The following is a 24,777-nucleotide window of genomic DNA, read 5'->3' as shown; positions in this document are numbered from 1 at the left end:
TTACAAAGGAAACCAATTATATTGAAATATAGTTCTTAACTCCAGACAACCCCTGGAGTATGAATTCCTTGAGTGCAGAGACTATGTTTTCACCTCTATACTGCCAGTGCCTAGCACAAAGCCTGGCACATAAATGGTACTTACAAATGTTTATTTAATGAATGAACAGAAAGATGGCTTCTGCCAAGTCAGCCTGAGGAATGGTTCATTGCAAATGCTTTTGTGCATACCAATGGCTTGCATATGTCTCATCTCATCTAGGATCATCTAGACCAGGAATGTGAGGGAACCCCCACTCAACAATGAGTGACATAGCATCTAGCAATAATGACAGGCTATTGGAAGCCTAGGAAGACAACAAAGCTCGTGTATTTCCACCGGCCGGAATATTCAGAAAGTAAAAGTAAACAGGCTGTCTTTAGAAGGAGGGGATCTCTTGACTCTGGAAGCATGATGCTTACACTACTTTAAAACATCAACAGCTCTGACAGAGGGAAGAAAGGAACCTGAGCTAGCATGTAGATGTTCTCCAGGGCTCCCCCTGTCCTGAACGAGCCTCTTGTCTCTGGGAAAGAGAAAAGTGTCCCTAAAAACCACAATAGGGATGATGTGCCTTTCTAGGTTCAAGTAGCAGTTTTAGGCTTAGACAGAAATATTGGTTTTGTTTATGTACCAACAAGAAACCTAAAGAAGCAAGAAATAAAAGCCACTTTCCTCACTAAAGATATATAAATGACCAAAGGTTTGTTCTAAGCTGATTGCTACATCTATTAAATATTTTGAAAAGAAAAATAAAACCCCAATTTTAAAGCTGAAAACCACAAGTATATGGGGTTCAGAAGTCTCACCCTTAAGGCTTTTAAGATTAACCCTCCCAAGTCAGAGGGCTCCTCCATCTATATACAGCCATCTGAAAGATGGTAGAACTCAGTTTTCACTTGCTTGACAACAGGGCTTCCAACATCTGTTGGGAGAAACATGGCTTCAGGTGGGTGCCTTCTTAAAAAAAAAAAAAGGAAACTACAGGTCAAATTTTGCTTTTAATTAAAAAAAAAAAACAAAAAAAAAAACTTCCACTCCTAAGGTGTGTGCTTTCTTTTTTGACCTATTTTTCCTTTATATTGTCTGCAGTTTCTCTATCTTTTCCCTAGTGCAATAAACAATGAAACCAAAGAAATAAAATCAGGGTCCACTCTTGCCCCAAATACTGAAGATGGTCAGAGAAGGCATCACAGCATGGAAAAGGGCCCAGCTCTAAATATATAAGCAACATTGAAAAAAAAAAACAAATAAGATAACCCCCTGCCCCAAAGACATTATCACTGACAATCCTGGTACATTTCTTATAGTATAATCTTGCAGACAATGCTTCTTTCCCAGGGAGTCCAGCTTGCTCAGGAGGAGACATCTACTCGGTCCCTCAGGATAGGCTGGGGGTGTTGTCTTCCTGACAAGCCTAAGGTTTTTATGAGCTCAATATCTCACAGAAACATCTGTGATATAAATGGTATAGATGAATCTAAAAGAGGATGAAGGCAGGCAGGCGCCTGTGTCACTGTTCTCCAAATCAGCCAAAAAGCTGAAGAGCGTGGGATCTAGGAGACAGATGCCATTAGCAGTTGAAGGATGGAGGGAAGAACAAGAGGAAGCACCAAATGAGTGGCTGCTTTTGGTTCCAAAGCCAAAAAAAGGACCCACCAAAAATGGCAGCTGGTCTAGATGAGGAACTTCCTGCTCCTGGAGTCATGCAATGAAAATGGTGGCCTTGGATCCCCACTCCCAAAATAGCCACAGTCCAAGAACCAGAGCAATTTATACCACATCACACAGTTCACAAATGAATGGACTGATCTTAGTTTAGGAAGGTAAGTGCTTTGACCAAGGGTGAGTGCGGGAAGGGGTCCATATTGGCTTGAATCCCAAAGCACAGCTATAATATCCCTGGTTTCTATTTCTGCAAAGCCACAGGCCCCTGATGCTGCTTGCTTCATGGAGATGTACCCTTCCACTTATCACTGGCCTCTCCTCAAAATGGCACCCATGGTGGTAACCCTCAGAGATATCAAGGGGCATCAGTTGTACTTCTGGAAGTAAGATAATTTCTTTGCCCCATCCTGGCCAAAGCACTTCCCTTTTTAAGCTGCTGCTCCAAAAAGCAGAGTGTCCCTCCAAGCAGAGTTCAACTTCCTTGTTTCAGAGTTTTGCACTGGCCTCTGAGGGCCCTTTCCAGGATACAAAATAAAGTATCCTCTGCATCCATGTGTGAGTGGGTTACCTTCCAGAGTCAAGGTTATGTTCCAGAGTTTGGTCAATGCATCTTTACAAGAATAAAACCACATGCATACATAGACAGACTAGCCTGGAAAGGGCTTTCTGGATAAGGTTTCTGGTTATCTTGATGCTTCCCTAAAAGAAATAACTTTCTTGCTGTAAGAAGATTAGGACATTGAGTGACCTACTCTCAAATTCTGGAAGGGCAACTTGTTTTTGTCCATTTTTCAATGAGGGGGCGGGAGGGACCCAACATTTTCAGTTACAGCAACAAGATTTTGTTTTAGAGAAAAAAAAGGATCCTATGTGGAAATGAATGGGACAATGATAAAAGTAAACAAATAATTAAAATTCCAAACCAAAACATATCCTGGCCCCGATATCCCGAGTTAATCCTCTAAGACAACAATCTCCACATTGTGGACTTGATGCTGATGTTCTTCCATCTCAGCCACGACTTTCTCCTCAGTCCTCAGCTCTGTCTCCAAAATGACTGCTTTTCCCTCAGTATCCTCAGCCTCTGGGTCTGGGGCCGGGTCAATCTCAATGATGGTCTGCCCATCCTCTGAGGTGCTCTCAACAGCCTGGATTGCCGAGGTCAGGCCAGACTCCATAGCCACCAACTCCACAGGGCTCACCATGGTGGTCATGTTGCCCAGGGTACTCCCATCCTGCATGGCAGTAGAGCTTAGCAGTGCCAAGCTAGATGAAGGGTGGATGGTCACTGTGTCTGGTGAGCTGCTCTTGGCAGAGGAGACCACTGTGGCATAGCGAAAGAGCTGAGGGCCAGAAGGCAGTGTGTGGACAGTCACAGGACTGGAGCCCTGGCTGAGGGTGGCCACTGGAATATTGCCCATGGAAAATGACTGACCCACTGGGGTGATGGTGATGGGTGAAATGACTGTGAACTGAGGCTGCTGGACAGGAGGAGAAGGGCTCAGGACGGTGGTGGAAGCTGGCCGCTGGAGCCGGGGCCTTTTTGGAGGCTTAGGAGTGCTCACAGGCATCAGTACCACATTTTGAACCGTCTGAGATTTCAGCCTGTGATCCTGAGCTTGCTTCTTCTGCTCTTCCAACTGGCGTTCCAAGTCTATGGAAAAAAAAGACAGACTTTGTGTGGAGGGAAGTATAACCTTGGGAATGTAAACTGGGAGTGAGGGACCTGGGATCTTGTTCTGGTCTTGCCACTCTGAAGCCTCAGGAAAGTCACTTCACTGTTTTCAAAAAGAAACTAGACTGGATGATTTTTACAAATCCCTCCAGCAATTATATTTCTTTGTGTGATTTATAGGCAGGGAAAACAATTCAGAATCTTTTCAGACTGTGATCCTACTGTAAGAAGGTCCTGCGGCATTTTGTCACCCGTCAACAAAATGCAGACCAAAAAAGCCTCCAGTTGGTCTTGCAGTTTATATATGCCCTGCTAGAGCCTACAGATGAAAATAAGGAATATTAACTCAATCCTTTTGGAACTTCCATGGACCTACAAAGGAGCTACAATGGCTACCCTGGAACACAGTGATTCCCAAACTGTCCTTTAAGGCAAGATCACCTTACTGGTGACCCAAATGGTCTCAGTCTACCATTAGCCCCCATAGAGGTCTGCAGAAAGTTATAGAGGAAGTCTCTGAGAATTACAGAACTGAAGGAGGTCTTAGAGTTCTAACACATTAATTTTAACAGAGAATCAGAGAAATAGAATGACTTACTTAAGGTCACAGAGCTTGGACTAAAACAAAAGTTTCTGATGGCTGACTTGGTGTCTTTTCTACCATAATACACCTACCATTACCTCTGCAAGTGTCCAATCCAACCTTGGTGACCACTAGTGAGTCTGGCTCTACACTAGAACTTTTTTATTGCTTAGTATCTGATAAGCAAGCAATAATCAATCAGTTACAAATGTAGAGCACTTTGTTCCCTAATGACCACCAAGAGCAAGTCAATTCCTTGCTTGGAATAAAAGGAGTAAGTAAGGATCAAGAGCATGTTCAAAAATTATAAAATACTATATATTTTCTATCCAGCTGTAATCAAAGAAATGTAAACCTAAACAAAATGCCAATTAAATTTATATTTTTTTAAAAAGTTAAATCAGAGAATATCATAAGTAACAATGCCCGATGTTGGTGAGTTCAAATTGGTAACATAAATCTTGGAAATTTGACAATAATTCACAAAATCCATAAAAAAATTATCAATACCATTTAACTTCAAGCTTGGAAGTAGTTTAGTCCTGGAAGTAGTTTAAAAGGCCATAAAAAGAAAAAGCTATATTCATGCAAGTTCACCGCAAAATAAGATACCGAAGACTATTTTTGAAAATTTAAATGCCATCCCTAGAAGAATGTCTAGGTAAAGTACTACATAGCAACTTGGAAAAATATTACCAATTTGGAAAAATATTAATAGGTCACAGTGAAAAAAATCAGACAACTAAACTTTATATATACAATGATTAAAACTATTTAAAAAAATAATATGGACAAGGAACCAGAAGCCTACATTTCTAACAAAAACTGTTTTTCAGATGGTATAAAGTTTCAAGGAGGAAGATAGTACTGGATTAGGAGGAAGAAGACAGAGTTCTACTTTGGGCTTCACTGTCAAATAGTGATGTGGCCCCAGGCAATCATTTATCCTTACTGTCCCTCTATTGGGTTATCGGTAACATTGGGATAAATGACATTCCTAGGGGGATCAAATTTAAAGGGTATCTCTGACAGTACTTGGTAAACTGAGTTTAAAATACAAACTGGCTATAAAAATAAGTTTAAAACAACCTAAACTGTTCTTCTCTTACCAAATGATCTTTCTTACCTTTTTTCTTTATGATTGACTATAGTTCTACATCATTTAAAGGCTGATCATCCATACCTCTGACTTGTTTTGTATCTTTCACCTGCCTTAGCTCCTTCAAAAGCCTGTCTTGATTCTTTTCAGGTATAAGTGATAACTTCTTTTGTCCTTCTATCATACCCCCATATGCCTCTGTCACAAAACTGATTACTTTCTGCACTTATTTCTATGTCTTCTTTCCCTTGAGTTCCTTGAAGGCCCTCAAGAGACTGACTGTCTTATTCAGTATTATATTTCTAAAACCTGATTTGGAGACCAGCACAAAGTAAGTACTTGATAAAAAGAGTGACATTACCCATGTGCTCATAATTTCTGATTACCACGAATAATGGAGAAGATGCTAAATGTATATCTATCAAAAGACTCAGTATTAATAATGTAAAAAAGAAAAGGCCAATTTGTTTCTTCTACTACCAATGTTACTGGATTAATGGAGCATTTTAGCAGACATCTTAATCCTCCAAAGATATTGAAGAAGGAACATGACACTGGCTTCTTTCTCTTTGCCTTTGTGCCTCCTCTATTTCCTACTACTTCACCTTACCTGGGGATGTGTATAAAGAAAAAGCCAAATCTGATACTATGTGAATTAAAAGAAAGAAAAAGATAGAAAGAGAAAGAGAGGGTGGGGGGAGAAGAAAGAAGGAAAGAAAGCAAGCCAGTTCTGAGAAAAATCAACAAAGAAATGGCAAGACTCAAGGATATTAGCATATCATCTAAGAAGAGAGATGTTATACACACCTGTCAGAGTATAGAGAAATTGCTCTTCTCCCTGCTCTACTTGGTTCCTTCTGTTGTCCAAAACCTTCTTGACCGTGTCCATTAGGCCAAATGTATGTGCCACATTATTGAGAACAGCGGCATCTAGTTAGAATAAAGGACATGTGTGTTGAGTTAAAAGAGAAAGGTTCCACCAACTTCCTGTTGTGCTGTTTATAAATATGAAACAATCTGGAAATGATGTGACTATTCTAATTTCATTAAAAAAATTTTTTTAACAAAGATTTATCACATGTATAACTTATTACATCTATGTTACTATATTAATGTATTTAACTCTGGAGGAGGAAATAAATAGATAGATAATTACTTTCTGGCACCATTTACAAAGGCAAAAAGTACCTGTGGAAAAAACATGGCCAGATCTGAGTTCAAAACCGTTATGAACTTTGGACAAGTAACTTAACTTTTATGAGCTTTAGTTTCCTAATCTGTAAAATCAGGATAATAATACTTATACCTCAGTGCTTTAATGAGGCTAACAACATCTGCTACAGTTGTTAGTGTTTAATAAATGATTGATATTGTTAGGATTAATGCACTTACCTGTGACCTGAAAGGGAGCCTGGATGAGCCGCTGCTGAACCCCCCTGAGTAGCTCCTCTATTTCCTTCTGTATATTGCATACAACCTCTTCCATCAGCCCTACATCAGCTATTCCCTTCCAAAACATCAGAGTGTCCTCTGGCACAAGAGGGATAAGACAGAAGGTAAACAAGGGATGCTATATGTACTTAGGCACATCTCTACAATGCATTAAATTCAAAATTATTTCAATTCAAAAGAATTCCTTGTTGTTGGACATTTCTAGGAAAAGGGAAGAAGCTTTTGGAATACTAGCTGCCTCCCTAAATTGGTAACTAATTATTTGGCCTCTTCAGCAAACTAGGGACTTGGGATAATTTCCTGTTTGTCATGACCTCTATTTGTCATGCCCTCAGTTTGTCATGCCCTCTGGCTATAAGGAACAAGTATCTTCCTCTAATAAATATATTAAATTGAATATTAAATAAATATTAAATATTTAAATAATTATTTAAAATTAAATATTTACGTTTTTAAAGTTAAATAATAAAGATGTTAAATTAAATTATATTTTTGAAAAAGATATACTCCCCTTAATCATTTACTAAAAAAAAAACCACAAAGAGTTGAATAGGTGGTGTTATAAGCTCTCTGAGAGTAAGAGGCTGTTTTTTTCATTTACCTGTCTAGCATCTAGCAACAATGCCAACTAAAAAGAGGCAGCAATAAATATCTGTTAAATGAATAAATGAATGCAGGATGATGTAAAGCCTCTCCTGGTCCCCTCTCAGTGAATCATCATTAATCACCATCCTATACCAGAGGTCACAAACCCGCTGCAAACCAGTGGTCGGTGGCCTGTTAGGAATTGGGCCACACAGCAAAAGGTGAATGTCAGGTGAGCAAACAAAGCTTCATGTGCACCTGCTCCCCAGCACTAGCATCACCACCTCAGCTCCACCTCAGATCATCAGGCATTAGATTCTCATAGGAGCACCAGTCCCTGGTGCTAAAAAGGTTGGGGACTGACCACCTGTTACCTAATTTTTTCTTCTAATATCTTGCAGCTTATTGTATCTAAGAAATGTACAGAAAAAAAAAAAGTTGGAGGCAGTTTGACAAGATGAAAAACATGGACTACAGAGTCAAATTCAGCTGAATTCAGCTCTGATACTTATTGGTTGTGTAACTGGTCTTAGGCAAGTTGCTGAACCTGTCTGAAAATCAATTTCTTCATGTGTAAAATATGACTTTGCAGGGCTGTTGATGGATTAAATAAGAGGTCTGCAATACCTCTCAGTGATAACATGCATGAGAAAAACCAGCAAAAGTAATTCAGAGGGCTGCTGTGTCCATAATCATAATGGTGATAAAATCACAAAACCCTGCAAGATATTTGAGACCCATAGAAAAAGTACCTGAAATTTCCTCTGAGTCTTTCTTCATGCCCTCCTCTGTGGCCATGGTGACAGCAGCAGTGAGAGCCGAGTTCCATTCCAACCCTGCCTCTTCCATACTCTCTTCTGAGATGGCAATCTGTGTGATGCTACCTAAAAGCAGTCCATTAGAGGTAAGGCCAGTGAATTTTATGAAAAAGTCATAGCTATCCTCTAACTCATATTCAAAGCCAAAGAGACCCTGTTATTTTAACATTCTGGCCTTTGCCTGCAGATCCTTATAGAAAAACTAGAACCCCAGGTAAGCCAGGTTGAATATTGGATTTTCTAAAGAAAACCCGCCTTGCCAAAGAAAATGTTTTCTTCTTACCCTGAATAGAAAATGAAAATAACTTATAAAATCACAAAAGAGCAATCTGCTTTCTGAGCAAGTATGTTCTGGAAAGAGACTGAATGTGGGCATGATTGCCAGGCTGCCGGCCCTAGACTTAGTGAGAAGGAGAAGGACCTGAAATAATTTGAGAAAAGTAAGGTCCTTAGTCAAGAGCCCTGCTACATACGAGCATGTCTGATATTAACCATCCAGATAAACTCTCCGAAGTTGCCATAACTTACTTATCAGCCTATATAAGAGAAAGGAAAAGAAATGAAACCCAAAAACTCAGAAAAGAGGAGACCTACAAATAGCAGATTCACATAGGAAAAAACTTTTGCTATCAATTATACATTAAAATTTTAAACAAAAAGAATTTAAAAAAATCAAACTGATCTAGACAGAAATATAGACAAGTGTGGAAGCTTCACACTGAAGGATATCAATAATCAAGCAAAGACGTAATATCAATATGGATAATCAAGTAAAGGAGTTTTGGCCAAATGAAAAGGAATCAAATAATTTCATACCATTTTCACTTTTCAAATAAAAGAAGCACATGAACAAAAATTCAAATTGCTAGATGTTTTATACTTTCCTGAAAGGAACTTAGGTTTTAAGAGATTTAGCTTCTACTCACCCAATCATTACTCACAGAATATTAGGTCTGACTAAAAGAAACTGTAAGAGGTCATTTTTTAAAGCACAGTACTTCCCTTAGATCCTTTAACATTCTTGCATCTCTGTCAAGCATATTTGTAAGTCTTCTAGAAGCAGAAGACACATTTAAGAATCTTAGCTGTGCTAAGTCTCTAGCTAGACTAACTGAATCAATAATAATCTCACATGGCAATATCTTTCCTGGAGTCGGGCAGGGAGCTCTAGTCCCAAACTTCAATACTGAAGTTAAGTGTGTGCCCATCCTGTCTCATTTGTGAGAAAACCTCAGCTTGGTTATTTGAAACCCTTCCAGGCAGAGTTCTTTGATCCTTATAGCAATCTCCAGAGTCCATCCCAGCCAAGGATACATTGCCTTTGATACATCTTAGTTCAACAATTAAAAACATTTCACCATTCCTGTTTTGACCACTAGCAGAGCAAAGGATTTTCAAAATGATCCAATTTCAAAGACATGCCAAGTGGCACCAAAGTGAGACCACTGAATAAGCATTATAATTACTGAATCATCCTTCTAATGTTTACCATGCATTGCAAGAGAGAAATAAGGAAGGAGGCCGAGCCAATAGGAATCAATGGGAGAAAACAAACATCTGTTTCTAAAGCATGGAATCCCACTCAAGATCACCATACCTTTCAGGGACATCAATACTCATGAGAATTGAAATTAAGAAGCAAAGTAGAAATAAGGGTAAAAGTGCTACCAAAAAACATAGTGGGTTGTCAGGTGGTTTCCTACCCCCTACCATCGGCCGAAGTGGGTGTCTGCACCACACTTGTCTGCTGTCCTGGCACTGGAGCTCTTGCGCTGCTGATCAGAAGATCAAATTTGGTGCTTCTGCAGGTATTGGAGCAAACCTTGTCATGTTGGTAAAAATCAATTTGTCCGGAGTCCATCATTTTCCTATGCAAAGAGAGACAAGAAGTACCAGTTCAGCCTGCACTTCATCTAGAGGAAACTAGGCCTTGGGGACAAATAGAGACAAAGTTGCTGAGTCTACTCTGTAGATTAGTGAAACCTAATAGTATTAAAAGTCATTAGGTTGCAAAAATTCTGATTGAGGCTATAAAACTTTCATTGGTCCTGCCCACATTTACAAATACTCCTCTTCCCTCCCTCGTCATAAGTACTCTCAAATTTTATGTCCTGTTATCACTAAGCTTCAGGTATATACTCCTGATAATAGCTAAGTTTTTCCACAGAATCTCTGAAACCAAACCCAAAAAGGGAAAAAACACTACCTCATATCCCCAGCACAACAGAGAAATACCACAAAAGAATTAGAATTTTATTATGAGATTCTGATGTATTAGACCAGCAAGATCTGTTGATACTTTTAGAGACATAAAACTTCAGCATATTTCTTTCCTTTAAAAACTTTAATAACAACTGTCCTATAAATACAGAGCCAAGTTGATTATACTAACCCCCCACTATAAAATGTCCTTATAACTGGATTCACAGACATTGTTATAAGCCCTGAACAAAACCATCCGGTATTTTGATTATCATAAACTCTTATAATGTTACTTGTCTTTCACTAAAGATTGTTTAGGCATTCTTATTCCTTTTTACATTTGAGGAAAGATGGCATATGCTTGTTTTTCTGGGCAAATAAAACAGGTGAAGAACAACAAAAATGAAAGTTAAAGGTATTCCTCCTCAATTTCATTCAACTATTGATTTCTACATACAAATCATCTGGAATGAATGTTTTTTAAATTATGAGTCTCTATAAAAATAATATCTGAAGAAAAAATTAACATCTTTTGTAAAAAATAAACTATAAAGAAAACAACTGCCTTTTAAAAAAATATTCCACAACACAGAGATGATGTCAACAGTTTGGCATATTTTCTTCTAAATTTTACTTGTGTATTTTTTAACACAATTAAAATCACACTATTTAATTGATTTTATATTTTGTTTTCCTTCTTACATTACATTATAAGCATTTTCCTATGTAAAAACTCTTTAGAAATATTTTAATGACCATATATCCCATAGAATATACACATATATTTAGATAAGCCATAATTTACTTTAGATATACCTTGACTATATGTGAAGGCAGACTGTAATTTTCAGCATAATGTTGCAATGTACATCTTTATGCTTGAATCTCTACAAGCACTAGAGACTTTTCTTAGACAGATTCTTTAAAAAGAATTGAAGAGGAAGGGTAAGATGTTTTTGAGGCTCTTGATACGTTCTATGAGGAACTTCTAATTCTTGACCACATTTACAAATTTTCAAGAGCAAGCAGGCACTTGTGCGTGCACTCACGCCTGCCCATCCCCTCTCCCTCAACCCCCCCGCCCCCGACCTCTGTTTATGCTATGTGAAGACACAGTGAGAAAGCTGTCTACAAGCCAGGAAGAAAGTGTTCACCAGAAATGGGCCATGTGGGCACCAAGATCTTGGACTTCCTAGCCTCCACAACTGTGAGAAATAAATTTCTGTCGTTTAAAAAAAAAATTTTTTTTTTCTATCCGTAGGCGAGAGCTCAAGGAATACCAACTAATGTTAATCTTCAGAGGGAAATAAATTACAATAGTAAACTTCCTGCATAAAGAGATGGTGGTGGGGATATTATGCATTCTGAAGTTTATTTCTATGGTACAATGATAGCAAGGATTGAATTCATTGTGCATCACTGGTATTTATTAACAGCACCCTTCTACTTTACCAGATTATCCCAGGATTTGTTGGTCAGCCTACACTTCTCCATGGTTTTTATGTGGTCAGCCTACACTTCTCCACGGTTTTTCCTTAGCACCAGGCTTAGCTCTGCCTATGCTTGGTGATCTCAAAAAGGACTGTCATCTACTCCTGAGTTTCTCTGCCCAGAGGAAAAATTTGCCCTAGATGCTGGGAAAAGCGAATTTAATTCAATCTTCCTGCTCTCATAAGTATTTTAAGAACAAGTTAATGAAGATCAAATAATACACAAATTGTTTAAGCCAATCCTTCAAACAGAATACAAATTTCATATTAAAGAGAAAAGACTGAATTCTCTGGATTCTACCATGACTATGTGCCCCAAAGTCCATTGAAAGGTATGTTCTTGCTATTAAAGCTCACCTGAGCATGATTCCACCCAAACGAATGGCTCTCTTCCAGTCCTTCAGGGTGGACTTGCCAGCCAGATGAACAAAATGCTTGGGGCTGATCAACTGATCATTGAACTAAAGTTAAAAAGAAAGTCCAAAATAATCTAATGTCAATTTAGGAAGGACAAGAGAGAAAGAAAGAGATAACTCTCCTCATTATGTATAAAAAAATATCCAGATAATCTTAAGTCATAGCCTTGTATCATCTAGCCTCCTGCCCTCTTGTGCCAGAGAAGATGATCTTTCTCTGAGCACAGTGCTCTCTATCCTGGTACAAAGGTACAGATGACACAAGGAAGATCAGAGATTATATTGATTACCATTTAAAATTCATTTATGCTCTGAATCATTTGGTTGGGTCCAATGCTGCAAAGGCTGTTTAATTAAACTGAAGTAATCTTTCCAGCTCTAATGACAAGATTCAGGATATAGTGGAAAGAATTAATATAGTAGAAACCAGTAACACTGCAGAGCCTCGAAACTCTGTAATCCTTAGTGATTCTAGGATGATGCCACTGATAGTGACTACTATCTAACGGTATAGCTATGGCTACCAATGGAGAGGATATTTTTATTTTCATATTGTGCTCTCATGATTATTTTTATCAGTAATAACTTTTTTCATTTTTTTTAGTAATAATTTTCAATAAACTCTACCATAATACACATCGGTGTAAGGCATCTTACGTATATTATCTCAATTTGTCTTCTAGCAACCTTATAGTATATACATATATACATATGTGATTATTCATATTTTAACATGTGAGGCTCTGAAATATTAAGTAACTGCTCAAGGTCACCCAGCTAGTCAATGTTGGAGATGGGACTCCATCCATTCATTTATTCATTCAACAAATACTTATTGATAAATATACCAAGCACTATTTGAGGTACTGTGGATATACATTGGTGAACAAAACAGACAAGTTCTCAGCTCTCATGGAACTTGTTTTCTGGTGGGATCTGAATCCAGGCCAATTTTACTCCGAAGTTATTTTTTTTCTACTTGATGCAATGAAACTATAGTCATAAAATTAAAAATATTAACATGGTAGAAAAAAGAGAAGAGGCATTGAAACCATACTCTCTGAAAACAAGGAGCCCCAAAACAGGCCCCAATGAGGAGAAAAGACAATTACCTTGACACACTTCACATTTATTCCTGGACATACAAACTTCTTCCAGAGGAGAATGGCTTTGCTCTCCCCACAAGTTATAGGGTAAGCAATTTCCATATCCTCATTTGCTTCTATAGTGCTTGCATCTGAAAATGGAAAAATATCAGTTATTTATCAAACACTCTTCCCCAAAGCTTAATTCAAAAATCTCTAGGCTCCTGGTTCCTCTGAGAGGCTAACAGTTTATACTGGCTGGTACTGTTTAGAAATCCTCTGGAAGAAGTTTGGCATAACAGCTCTCTTACTGAGCTCCCACTATGGACTAGACACTATGCTATATGCTTTTACATGCTTAATCTTATTTAGTTCTTACGACAATCCTGTGAGGCAGTGATTGTTTCCTATGTTTTACATGTATATACGTGGGACACAAAAAGGTGAAGTGACTTTCCCGAGAACACACAGCTAAGAAGTGAGAAAGTAGGCTTTAAACTCAGGTTTGTCTAATTTCAAAGTTTCTTTCCACTTTCTTTCCACTGACTGCCTTCCAGTCAACACCTCATCAGTTTTCATCGGCAACCTCTCTAATAACAGGGATTAACATTGAGGCTCCAATTTCTTTGTGAGATTTTTATAGATGAAAAATCTTTTCAGCAACCCTAGCAAATTGATATCAAACAATCAACTCACAGCCCTAGTACCTTAGTCAGTGGTGCCTTAGTCAGTAGTGTTTCTAGATGTGCCACCATCAAATTGATGGCTGCAACATTGGTAGGGCAGATTGGGTAGGGGGGAAAATAAGGTACAAAAGACAATAAATCTCAACCAAAGAAACTAAGGTCAAATGTTCCAGATTAACAAAAAGACTTACCAATCCCTTCTTCAATTTTGTGTATTGTGTGAGTTTCTACTGCTACAACTGCCGTGTTGTTCTCGGACCCGGCTTCATAAATCCTGTTGTAAAAGTGTCCATCGATAAACAAACTACATAAATCATGAAAAAATTAATATTCACAGCATGGGAGTTAAGAAATTTGTTTTACTCTATCTCAAAAGGAATAAAATAAATATACTTTACAATTGTATGTTAGTGCTTTGACAAGTTCCCCATAAGTTTTAAACTCCAAGGCTGCCCATGACTGCTTAGCAGCTATTACCATGGAAATGAATCAACAACTTTCTTCATGTCAAAGGAAAGTTCCTCTTGCTACTGTATTTACACCAGTTTTTCCCTTTATAACTTTAAAAGCTCATGATATAAAGTGTTGCTTCAAGTATAAGATTAAGTCATATTACAGAATTATCCTAAAAAGATTAAAAAGTATTACTGCTAAACACTTCAAGACAGAAAGAAACTATTAACCATAGAAGTTGATGTCCCTTGTTGGAATCTAGGCACTGAAGCATTTTTTAAGGCACCATAACCAAACTATTGATATGAACAGAGCCTAGTAAAAACAAAAAAAAGAGAGAGAGAGAGAGACTATGCCCAAAGTAACCAGCAGTAACTAGAGGTACCACTTAGGAAAAGTGTTTCTCTAAAATGTTTCTACTTTCTAAGAAATGGGCTCAGAAAACCTAACATGATACTGTCATGTTCTTTGTTTAATTTCTGTAATAAACCAAATGTGTTCATTATTGCATCTTGTTATTTGAAAGCATTGCCTGAATAATCTCCTTTGCATTGATGATTATCCACCCCACCCCCCATAGTGACTGATACCTCTAGAACAGACCTCCCTTCTGAATTTCACACAGGACAGTTAACTGCTAAATGAATAAATATATTTGGATGCCCCATAGGACTTTGTTGAATTTATTATGTATAAAATAAGCAAGTTCTCTTCCCTCTTTTACCTCCCAACTACTCTTCCTCCTATACTCCCCATCCTTGTTGATGGCACCACCCAGCACACTATAGCCTAAGACAGAAGCCCAGAAATTACACTATATTTTTCCCTTTCCTCCTCCTCAACTACCACATAGTCAGTGACCAAATCCTGCCAGATGCATCTCTTTAATGCCAGCCTGTCTCTATTTCCTACCTATCTCTATTTCTACTGCTACCGTCATTAGTTCAGGCTTCATCATCTCTAGTCTGAATTAGTCTCACTGCATCTACCTGATTTTCTATAGTCCCACCAGAGTGATCACATAACTCCCTCCTTAAAACCCTTCAAAAATCTTCTCCTTGCCTTTAAAGTAAAGCCCCAAATCTTTAATACGATATTTAAGTTCCTCTAAGATCTGACCCCTGGTTTCAACTCTTCCCAAACTCTACTTTACAATCCAAGCCCTAGCCATACCAAATTATTTCTGGTTCCCAAAATTGCCATCTTTCTTACATCTTCTATCTTTGCTTTTACTTCTCCCTCTTCGCAGAACATCCTTCTCTAACTATTTGTTTTTGTTTTTGATCTTTTTTGAGTAGCCCCTATAATGCTTTTTCTTTCATCTCAATCCCTCCAGTATAATCACCCACTTCCTCCTTTGTGACCCAACTGTACTTTAGGCTTTTGTCACAACACCTATAATATTTAATACTATGTACTTGTTTACTTGTCTGTCTCTCCTTGGGCAAACTCTAAGAGGTCTCTGAGAGCAGAGTTTATGTCCTATTCATTTATTCAATCAATGCCTGGCAGGTAATATTTTAATTGGAGCATGGCAAAACACCCAATAAATGGATGTTCAGTGAATGAAGACTGTAAAAAACATGCGAAAACACTGCTTCAAGTAAGATTAGTAAACTCATTCTAAATTGACCTTAAAATAATAAATTCCTATTTACATATAATTTCAACAACCAGTAAATTGTACTTGGGGTGGGAAATAGGAGCATGGTCTATATTTTTATGAGTAAACAAGGTTATCAGGAAAATAATTTCTAAAGCAACTCAGGATAGTGATGGATTTACCCTAATACTCTATACTTACTATAATTACAGTCAAAAATCATAAAATATGTTCAAAATATTAAGGCACTAAAGATACTAACATGCCTTATGAATCATTAAAGAAAAGTAAAATTATGTTTACTAGAGCTTTAAAATTAAGTCTACATTATTGTATTCTAATTCTCTGAAAACTGAAAATCCACATAAAGTTAAGTTCTTTTTATCTAGATGTTAAGGAAAGATATTCTAATAACTGAATATTAGGATTAAGATTATTACATAAACGAAAGAATACCCTTCTGATCTGAAAGAGTTTATACATCTTCCTAAGAACTTAAACTTTCTAATAGGGAGGGATATGAGCAAGAAAGGGAAAGTAGGGCCATTATTCCTCAAATTGAACTACTATTCCACTACATTTGAACTGAATTCCTCTACAGAAGAAGAATGAAATCAGCATAGTCAGTAAACTTATGTAGTATTAAAAACACCATCCCTGATCTCATTAAGTTAGAAATTCTATTATGAATCCAAAATGAATTGGAAAGCCAAGAATAGTGATGGAATTCAAGTACCTTCACTCCCCAAGAACTTTTTGAGTATGTTATAAAAGATTTTATTTGAAAAGTTAATAACCATTCTTTCTTTTTTTAAAGAAAGTATATGCTGAACAAGTCGTCTATGTTGAAAAGCTCCCAGAATCAGAAGCCTTCTAGATACTTTAGTATTTATGTTTTTAAAAGAAGTTAAATGTGGGCATATTTTAAAGCCCATCTAGTGTTATTCTGAAAGTATCATCTTATACAATGTGCCAGGTTCTATGTATTCATATGGGGACATGGTCATGCAGACACTACTTTTGCTTCATAATGTATTCCTGAAAATATGTACATAATGAATACTTGAAAAAGTATAAAATGTCATATATGCAAAAGCTAAACAACATATAAGTCTTATATAATGAAATATAAAAATATTTACATAAATTCTCTATTTCTTGCCTTTTGGATATAATCTTTACCAATATATTCACAGTAATTCATTCATGTTCTTTGATTATTTCTTTCCTTCATGCTTGAACCTGCAGCCAATCAGGTTAAGCATGACTGAGGCCGAAGACTGATACCTCGTGATTGCCATCATTGTCTCAGGTGTATTAAACTTACGAGATCTGTACCTCTTATCACTAATATCCATCTTTTTTGTTCCCCACTCATTTTTATAAAATGAGGCTAAAATGCAATAAAACATTCTAATAATTTAAAAAAACACAGAGAAATCAACCAAGCACCAATTGGCAGGCATCGCAAAATGCAGTACCTCAAAATGTTTATTCACAAGCTCATATACTAAATTCAATGTAAACAGTAGATTGGGAAGTCAATATATGCTGTACAAAGATGCCTATATCTGATCAAGCAATGAGAGTTCCAGAAAAGGCAATATCATTTGGGAAATAAGAGACAGACAAGAGAAAAATAAATGTTACTAAATCTTCAGAAGAATTAAGTCTCTAAGTAGCAGAGAAGTTTTTTCTGTCTTTACTAGAGATAGAGCAAGTGACGACTAGAGCACTTTGGAAAGATAGAAGAAATTATGACTCATGAGAAAATAAAGCTGCCCAGAACTAAAGAACCTACCCTTCAATTCTTCCTCATGTACCAAAATGTAACAACTACAAGTATGTGTATGTGTAACAAATGAAATTCCCACACAAGTGAATAAGAATAAGAAGGCATAATCTGTTGGTGCCAATAAAAATGTAAGTCACTCTATCGACTACAGTTCAGGAATTACTTATATCAACTTTCCTTATAGATCTTATACTATTTCTGAATATTAGAATTAGATTCTTAAAACTATAATTAGATTCTTAAAACTAAAAAGTCTTAATCTTTTACAGATATATACTAATATCTGGGATTTGCTTCAAAAAAATTCAGGAATGGGTAGATGTAGAGATGAAATAAGACTGGCCATGTGTTGATAATTGTTGAAGCTGGGTGACTGAGTGCTTACATGGAGGTTCATTATAGTATTTTCTTTATTTTGGGGCATATTTGAAATTTTCTATACTAAAATATTTTTAAATTATCAAGAGAGGTAGATTGTCTTTCTCCAGAAGTTTTTAAAACAAAGTATATTACTTAGTAAATTGGGATTGGATTATATGTTTGCCCAAGAACATTTCTAATCATATGAAGAATCTTTTACACTCCCCAATATAAAATAATTGCCCTTCCTTTCTCTCTGTAGAGTCAATTCTTATTTAACCTTCAAGACCATAGATAACTTTTTAAAACTTATCTCTTCTTTCAAATTCATAGTGGTTCCTCTGAATTAAAAGCACCTTCTAACCATTTAGCACTTCTTAGATTTTGCCATGTAAGTGATCTCTTTATTTATATATATGTACTTTTGGTTTGCACAACTAGACTGCAAGCTCCATGATGGTGGGAACCATGTGCTCCATTTCTTCCAACACCTTCATAATACATTGTATAACAGCACACAGTTTATATATATTTTTTGATAGACTAAGCCTGATAATTTGTCCATCCATGAGAGTCCAGAAAGCTTCTAGGAGGAATACTTTTATACTTGCCTTGCCTAATTGCCTCTCACTCTAACTACACTGTCTTTTGGTAAACACGTACTAAGGCCTTGTGCTAAGCAGTGTGGGTAAATAAAATGAGGAAGCTATGTAACTTACCCTCTAGGGGCTCACAGTGGAGAAGAGAGGGAGAGACAAGGAAACAGCTAACCATTGTAATAAGTATTACAATGACGAATATAGCACTCAATACATTATAAAGATGAGAACTTAGCCAGCTCTGAGACTGCTGTTGAATTGTGCTAAGCAAACATAAATTTAAATTTTCCCCACTCTTTAAACTTCCCAAGATTTTCAGAATATCCAAATCTCTAGTCACTTACCCTTGTTGCACAGGCTGTAACTGCAAGATCACTTGAGTTTTAGTGTCTTCAGGGTTCTCTCCTTCATTTCCTTCAGTGGGTACCACAACCACATCCCCGACTGGGACACTCACTTCTGCATTAGCCATCTTTCACATGAAGTCAGATAGCTGAGGCTGCTGTTAGAACAAGAAGCACCAGTAATTTTATCTGGTTGGAAAAGATGGCAACCATAGGAAAGGGACACCAAGATAATGACTACCATTTCCAAGGGCACCCTGGAGATCATGGTCCCCTGAAAGGGATGGGAACATGAGAAGAGGCTGCACACAGGCTCTGATCTTTTCAGAAATGCCTCAGTACTCACTTGCTATTATAGATTTTCTTAGTATGCGTGATTCATTCAGTGGCATGCTAGAACCAGCTCTATCAGCTCCTGAGAATCAATTGTGCACATCTCTCCCCAACTCCGAGTTTAGTGACCTCAAGTTGATAGCTTAAAATCAGTGATTGGGAGTATATACACCATAGATATTGGCAAACACTACAAATCAAGAGTGTGTTGTTTTTTTTTTTCTAGAGAGCTGGTTTACAGCACACCACTAGTTCCATCCCAAACAGTAAGCTTCTAGAAAGTAGGAATCTATATTCTTTGCAACCAGCCATTACATTTCAAGTGCTCTGTCCTTTGTGTGTACTCAACAAGTATCTGCTGACTAAGTGAGCTAAGCTGTACGAAAAAAGAAAGATGACTTGCATCATATAGTTGTTTAATAAATGCTGAAATCTATTGTAAGACCTCTAGGAACTTCTTAATACCTCTTTGTCTCAGACCGAGAGAGATGATCTCACCTGACATCTCTCTTGCAGAGCTATTGGGGAAACCAGTGTCCAGCACCACATTCTCCTTGACACTAAACTGACTCAAAGCATTATGCCAATCTTAATGAAAACTCAGAAGACCACAGGATGTTGTACAGCTGTTTAGTCTTTACAGTTGAAAAAAAAAGTGTAATTTAAGAGAGCATAGATTAGAGCACTGTATTTACTTAGATATACGAGTATGTGAAGACGACTAGGATTGTGCTAAATGGAGTAGACTCACGACAGATGCAAGTTTGAATATGTAACTGGTAGTCAGATGACTGAATCCGCATCTCAGCTCTGCCACAGCTCATTTGCTTTTAACATACATACTTAAGCATAGTAGTGTTTCCCTCATGTGGACCCAGAATACTTTTCCAGTCTTATCTTTAACTATAATACCCCGAGAATCCTAAATTCCAGCCATACCAACCACCCACTGTATTCTGAACATATAATATGTAATTTCAGGTTTCTGTACTTTGTTATTTCTTAAGACCAAAACTCCTTTCTTCTTCATCCTCTCCCTTAAGGCTCAATTCAAAGTCCACTCCTCTACATAGCCACGGCCAAATCATTTTCTTTTCTGTAGTACCCTAATGTGTGGTTTGTAGCTCTCCTCTACTGTTTACCGCACTGTGCCCTCTCCTCTAGTGTTTATCACACTGTGCCCTGTATTGCAAGTCAATTGAAAAGACATCGGTCTTTACAACTACACTGTACTTTGTCAGGACAATCCCAAAGATCTGCTCATCACAGGCACTGACATACATTGGTTTGATCAATTTTTGTTTGTATCTGACCTAGTTAAAATTCCTTATATCCAACTATACTTCTGCCCTTTATGATTCTCACATTCAAATGTTATATCTGAATTTTATACCTTCCTATATCCAAAAGCCTCTTAAAATATCTTGTAGGCACCTTAAACTAAATTCATGTACCCTCTCAAACCTGTTCCTGTTTCCTGCCTCAGTAAATGGCGCTACCCTCCACCCATTTGTTCAGGCCAGAAACTAAGGAGTTATTTTTGACTCCTCTTTCTTCTCTTTCTAAAGCCAATCAACCACTAAATCCTATTCGTTCTATCACCTATATATCTCTTTTAACCATCTCCCATTCTCTGTATGTGCTGCCACTACCATATTCTAAGGCACCAGTTACTTGGATTTTTCCAGGTGCTTCTCATCAGTATCCTAAACGCTGGTCTTGCTCTCCAATCCATTATCTTTAGAGCAAAGTGATCTTACTAAATAAAGGCCACAAGCCACTTCTCCACTTAAAAATCCTTCAGTGGACTCCCTTTGCTGTTAGAATAATGTGCAAACACTTTAACATGCCTTACAAAATCCTCCAAATCTGTCCTCTGCCTCTCTTGCTAACCTCATTTCTCATAGTTCTTCCTCTTACATTGTGGACTCCTATCATTGAATTTTTCCCACTTTTTCAAAAATGCTGTACTTTTTCACCTGAGCTTTCACACTTGTTTCCTCTACCTGGAATTCTCTTCCTTCCTCTTTAGTTAGTCACTGCTAAATTTCTTTTATTTATTTAAAACATCACTTCCTCGAGGAGACTTTCGGTGACTTCCCTGACTAGATTTGAGCTTGTGTTCTTGCACCTTCAATGCCTGCAGCAGCCATGTCAGAACCGTCATCCCAGTTTGTCAGCCTCTCCCCACCAGACTACATCCTGGGAGAGTAGAGATTGCTCTTCTTTTTCATTAGCTCCCCTGTGCCTAGCTCAGTGCTCAGGACACAGGAATATAATAAACAGTTTTCAAATATCAGGCTTCTAGCTACAAAATTACCTATCTAAAACTTTCTAAGGAAATCTGGTACATAACGGGTATGTAATAAACACTTTTGTAATGAATGACTCATCTTACCTTAAAAGACTTAGAATTTTCTACTTTTCTAATTTAGGGGATAAAATTTGCTTACGCAGCTAAGCTAAGCTGCCTGACTTATTACCCATCATTATGGCCAGTTCAACAAATATTTACTGAGTCTCTACTCCACATCAGGCATGGAGTTAGGCTCCTTGGATATGAAAAGGGACAGTATCTGCTCTTAAGGAATGACAGAAGAGAAAGATACATAACATTGTCACATACTATAGGAAAAATGTAATTGCAAGATAATACAGTACAAAATCTGAACTTCTGTAAATTAAAGGTTTAAAACTAGAAACTAAAAAAAAAAAGAGAGAGAGAATCAATGGACTGATGTGGCTGGCTTCTGGAAGTAGAACTAAAATAATTAGGCCCTTTGAGTCTAGAAAAGCCAAAAAGAGATATGATGAAGCATACAAATGCCATTGAATCCTAGAGTAAATGAACCAATGGATATCTTTAAAGTTTGAATTATAAAAATGTAGGATGAATTAAAAAAATAATCGCTGTTAACATTTGTTAGGCACTTGTTTATTGTCAAGCACTATTCTGTTACTATTACATATTTAATGAATTTAAAAGATGTAATACCTTAGTATGTATCAAGCTTATAGAATTTATTATTCAAAAAAAGGGGGTTTAAATTTTTAAAAATTAATAGTGTAGGTGAATTAATGGGTTAGAGAAGCAGAAAATTAAAGGATGCTTCTAGGTTCAACCTTCCACCCTATGGTTGAGTCCTCTTTGTAATACTCTGAATAAGTGGTTGACTAACAACTTGATTAATACTTTCCTCAGTAGGAATATATTTTATTCCTTACCCCTCCCACACCTTGGAACCCAAGAGGAATGTTCTGGCTGCTTCTCTAACTTTCTGAGAGTTTATCAAAGATAATTATAATCATCCACAATACGTCTCTCGGTGTCAGTCAGAGATACAGATCTGATTCAATGCAATTCTTACATTCTTTAAAGAAGTCAGTTTGGATTGAATATCTCTTATTACCCTAAATACCATATTCCTAGCAAGTAACCTGAAACCAGCTCTTAACCAGCATAGTACTGGCTAACTGCAAGGTCATCTCTTTGAGCTGAGCAAAAACTGAAAAGTAGCTCTTGTTTATAGCAACAAAAACTCTTGAGGCAAGAGTGAGTTGATCCTTTGGGTATTTTATGGAAGGGGCCTTAGAGTATTCATTGTGGAAACACACAACATTCCTGTAATTCTAGGAGAACACACATAAAGGAAAGATATCAAATTTTATGAAAAGTAAAAATCATTTGGTACTTATTTTCAAAAACAAAAAGACACCTTGAAAACAAATTCACAACTGCCCATGAAAACTATAGGAAAACTTAAACTACATCTGAACTACTCTGGGTTAAATTTTTTGTCATGAAAACTTATGTTTAAACCATAAGAAGATGTAAGCACAAGTGTCACATGACAGAGACATCAGAGTTGGTAGCTGATAATAATAGAAATACTATATATCCTAAAATTTCCTAACCCCAAAATGTATTTATTTATTCCACACTGCAGTGTAATTTTTGTAGACTATGTAGTCTACTCTTAAGAAATTTCCAAGTTAAAACTTGAGGCCAAAACTCCTTGATTTTTTTCCCCTTTTTTATTCCTACTCATGCATTTAGGTGATCCAGATGTAATGCAACCAACATAAAGGCTAAACAGAACCACTGTGAGGGAAACAGCCAAAGCAAATTTAGTCACTATTGGAGACCACTATGTAGGTGTTTGGGAGAAGCAATGAGATAAAAGAGTTCTTTGAAGGGTCACCCTACTAGAGGTCAGGGGATTTCTGCTTAGGACAATACCAAAATAGGACCTAAACTAAGCCAGCGAAGTTGAATACAAGTTAGCTCTTCAATAAATGTTTGCTGAATATGCATAAATGGTTGACTAGTGAAAGTAAAGTCAGTAGACATTAAATACACACAATTGATAAAAGGCTGAAAAATTAGGGAAGATTGTGCAAACATTTAATGAAAAAGTCCCCCACAAGCACTTTGGTAACCATTAGCAGAGACAATAGGTGAGGGGAATAATAGAATTCCCCTGAAAAGACTAAAATTATGTTTATCCCTTTTCCTAATCCTCCAGGTTAAGGAGAAAAACCCCACTTCTTGGTTCTTCTAAACAGACACCAATCATAGCCCCTTTTGTATCTGCTATGAAGTGGTTTTGAGGTTTCATATTGAGAGGGGAACTCAGGCCTCCTTCTGCTCCTGAGATATCCAAGCCTTCCCCTGATCCCTCTGTCAAGGCTTGACAAGCCTTAATCTTGTGGATTACTCTCCAGGACTCCCAGGTCAGACTCTACCCTCATCTCTGTTGCCCCTCAACTAGGAGACATCTGGCCAATAATCCTGTCATTTCAGAAAGTAGGGGTACTCTGAGCTTCCCCTCAAGTATGTTCTCTCTGGTACTTAAAAATCTGGGTTTCACCCATCCTCTGACATATATTATCCCATTCTCTACCTGTATGTCAAGGAGGTACTCAAATCTTTCATTCCCTCATAGATTTGGACCCTTCTCATTCCTACTTCAGGGGGCTCTGAGGTGTCTCTACCGCCCCCTCATTTATGGGGAAGCTCACTTTCCCTTGGAGCTCTTCTTCCTTGTCCCCTGCTCCCACCACCCAGACGTGTCACCATGCCTTCGGAAAAGCACCTGCCTCTTTTCTCCTGGACTGAATGGCCAACCAAGGCCTCTAAGGCGCCCCTTGGGTGAAGCTTGGGTCCTCCTTTCCTCAGCAGAACCCACTCTCTCCTCTTGCTCCCCTGCCAAGGCTCCGAGGGTCTCCTTCCGGGCCGGCATCCAGGTTTCCCTCACCTTTCTCTCCCTCCCCCGACCCCAGCACGACCCAGACCTCGCCCCAGCTCCTCATCGAAGGGCCTGGTGCTCCCCGGACCCCGCCTCGGGTGCTAACCCAGGATCCCGGACCCCTTGCCAGGGTCCTGGGAGTCCGGGCCTCTCAGTCCGGAGTCACTCCGGCCCCTCCCGGGCCCTCGGCCGAGGACTTCCGGGCCTCTCAGTCTGGGGGCGCCGGGGCCCCCCAATGCCAGG

At 37.9% G+C, this 24,777-nt stretch overlaps 1 protein-coding gene across 3 annotated transcripts; it reads right to left on the bottom strand.

Moving 5' to 3' along the window:
- Positions 1-24,558, bottom strand: GMEB1 (glucocorticoid modulatory element binding protein 1). Of its 3 annotated transcripts, none has more exons than XM_011357757.2 (10): positions 24,386-24,557; positions 18,953-19,110; positions 13,990-14,102; positions 13,140-13,264; positions 11,969-12,072; positions 9,630-9,787; positions 7,854-7,985; positions 6,457-6,594; positions 5,872-5,994; positions 1-3,361 (listed from the first exon to the last, which is right to left on the bottom strand). In XM_011357757.2, the coding sequence occupies exons 2-10, from the start codon at positions 19,078-19,080 to the stop codon at positions 2,661-2,663; spliced, it is 1,722 nt and encodes a 573-aa protein (XP_011356059.1). In that variant the 5' UTR covers positions 19,081-19,110; positions 24,386-24,557; the 3' UTR covers positions 1-2,660. The 3 variants fall into 3 exon arrangements, with proteins under 3 accessions (XP_011356059.1, XP_011356061.1, XP_023384991.1); XM_011357759.2 differs by having other exon boundaries at positions 13,990-14,072; positions 24,386-24,555; XM_023529223.1 differs by lacking the exon at positions 5,872-5,994 and having other exon boundaries at positions 24,386-24,558.
- Between the last annotated feature and the right edge of the window lie 219 nt (positions 24,559-24,777).

The sequence above is a fragment of the Pteropus vampyrus genome, unplaced genomic scaffold (genome assembly GCF_000151845.1).
Source record: "Pteropus vampyrus isolate Shadow unplaced genomic scaffold, Pvam_2.0 Scaffold36, whole genome shotgun sequence".
NCBI classification, from domain to species: domain Eukaryota; kingdom Metazoa; phylum Chordata; class Mammalia; order Chiroptera; family Pteropodidae; genus Pteropus; species Pteropus vampyrus.
Note: the sequence above shows the minus strand (reverse complement) of the source record. Positions and strands in the feature narration are given on the sequence as shown.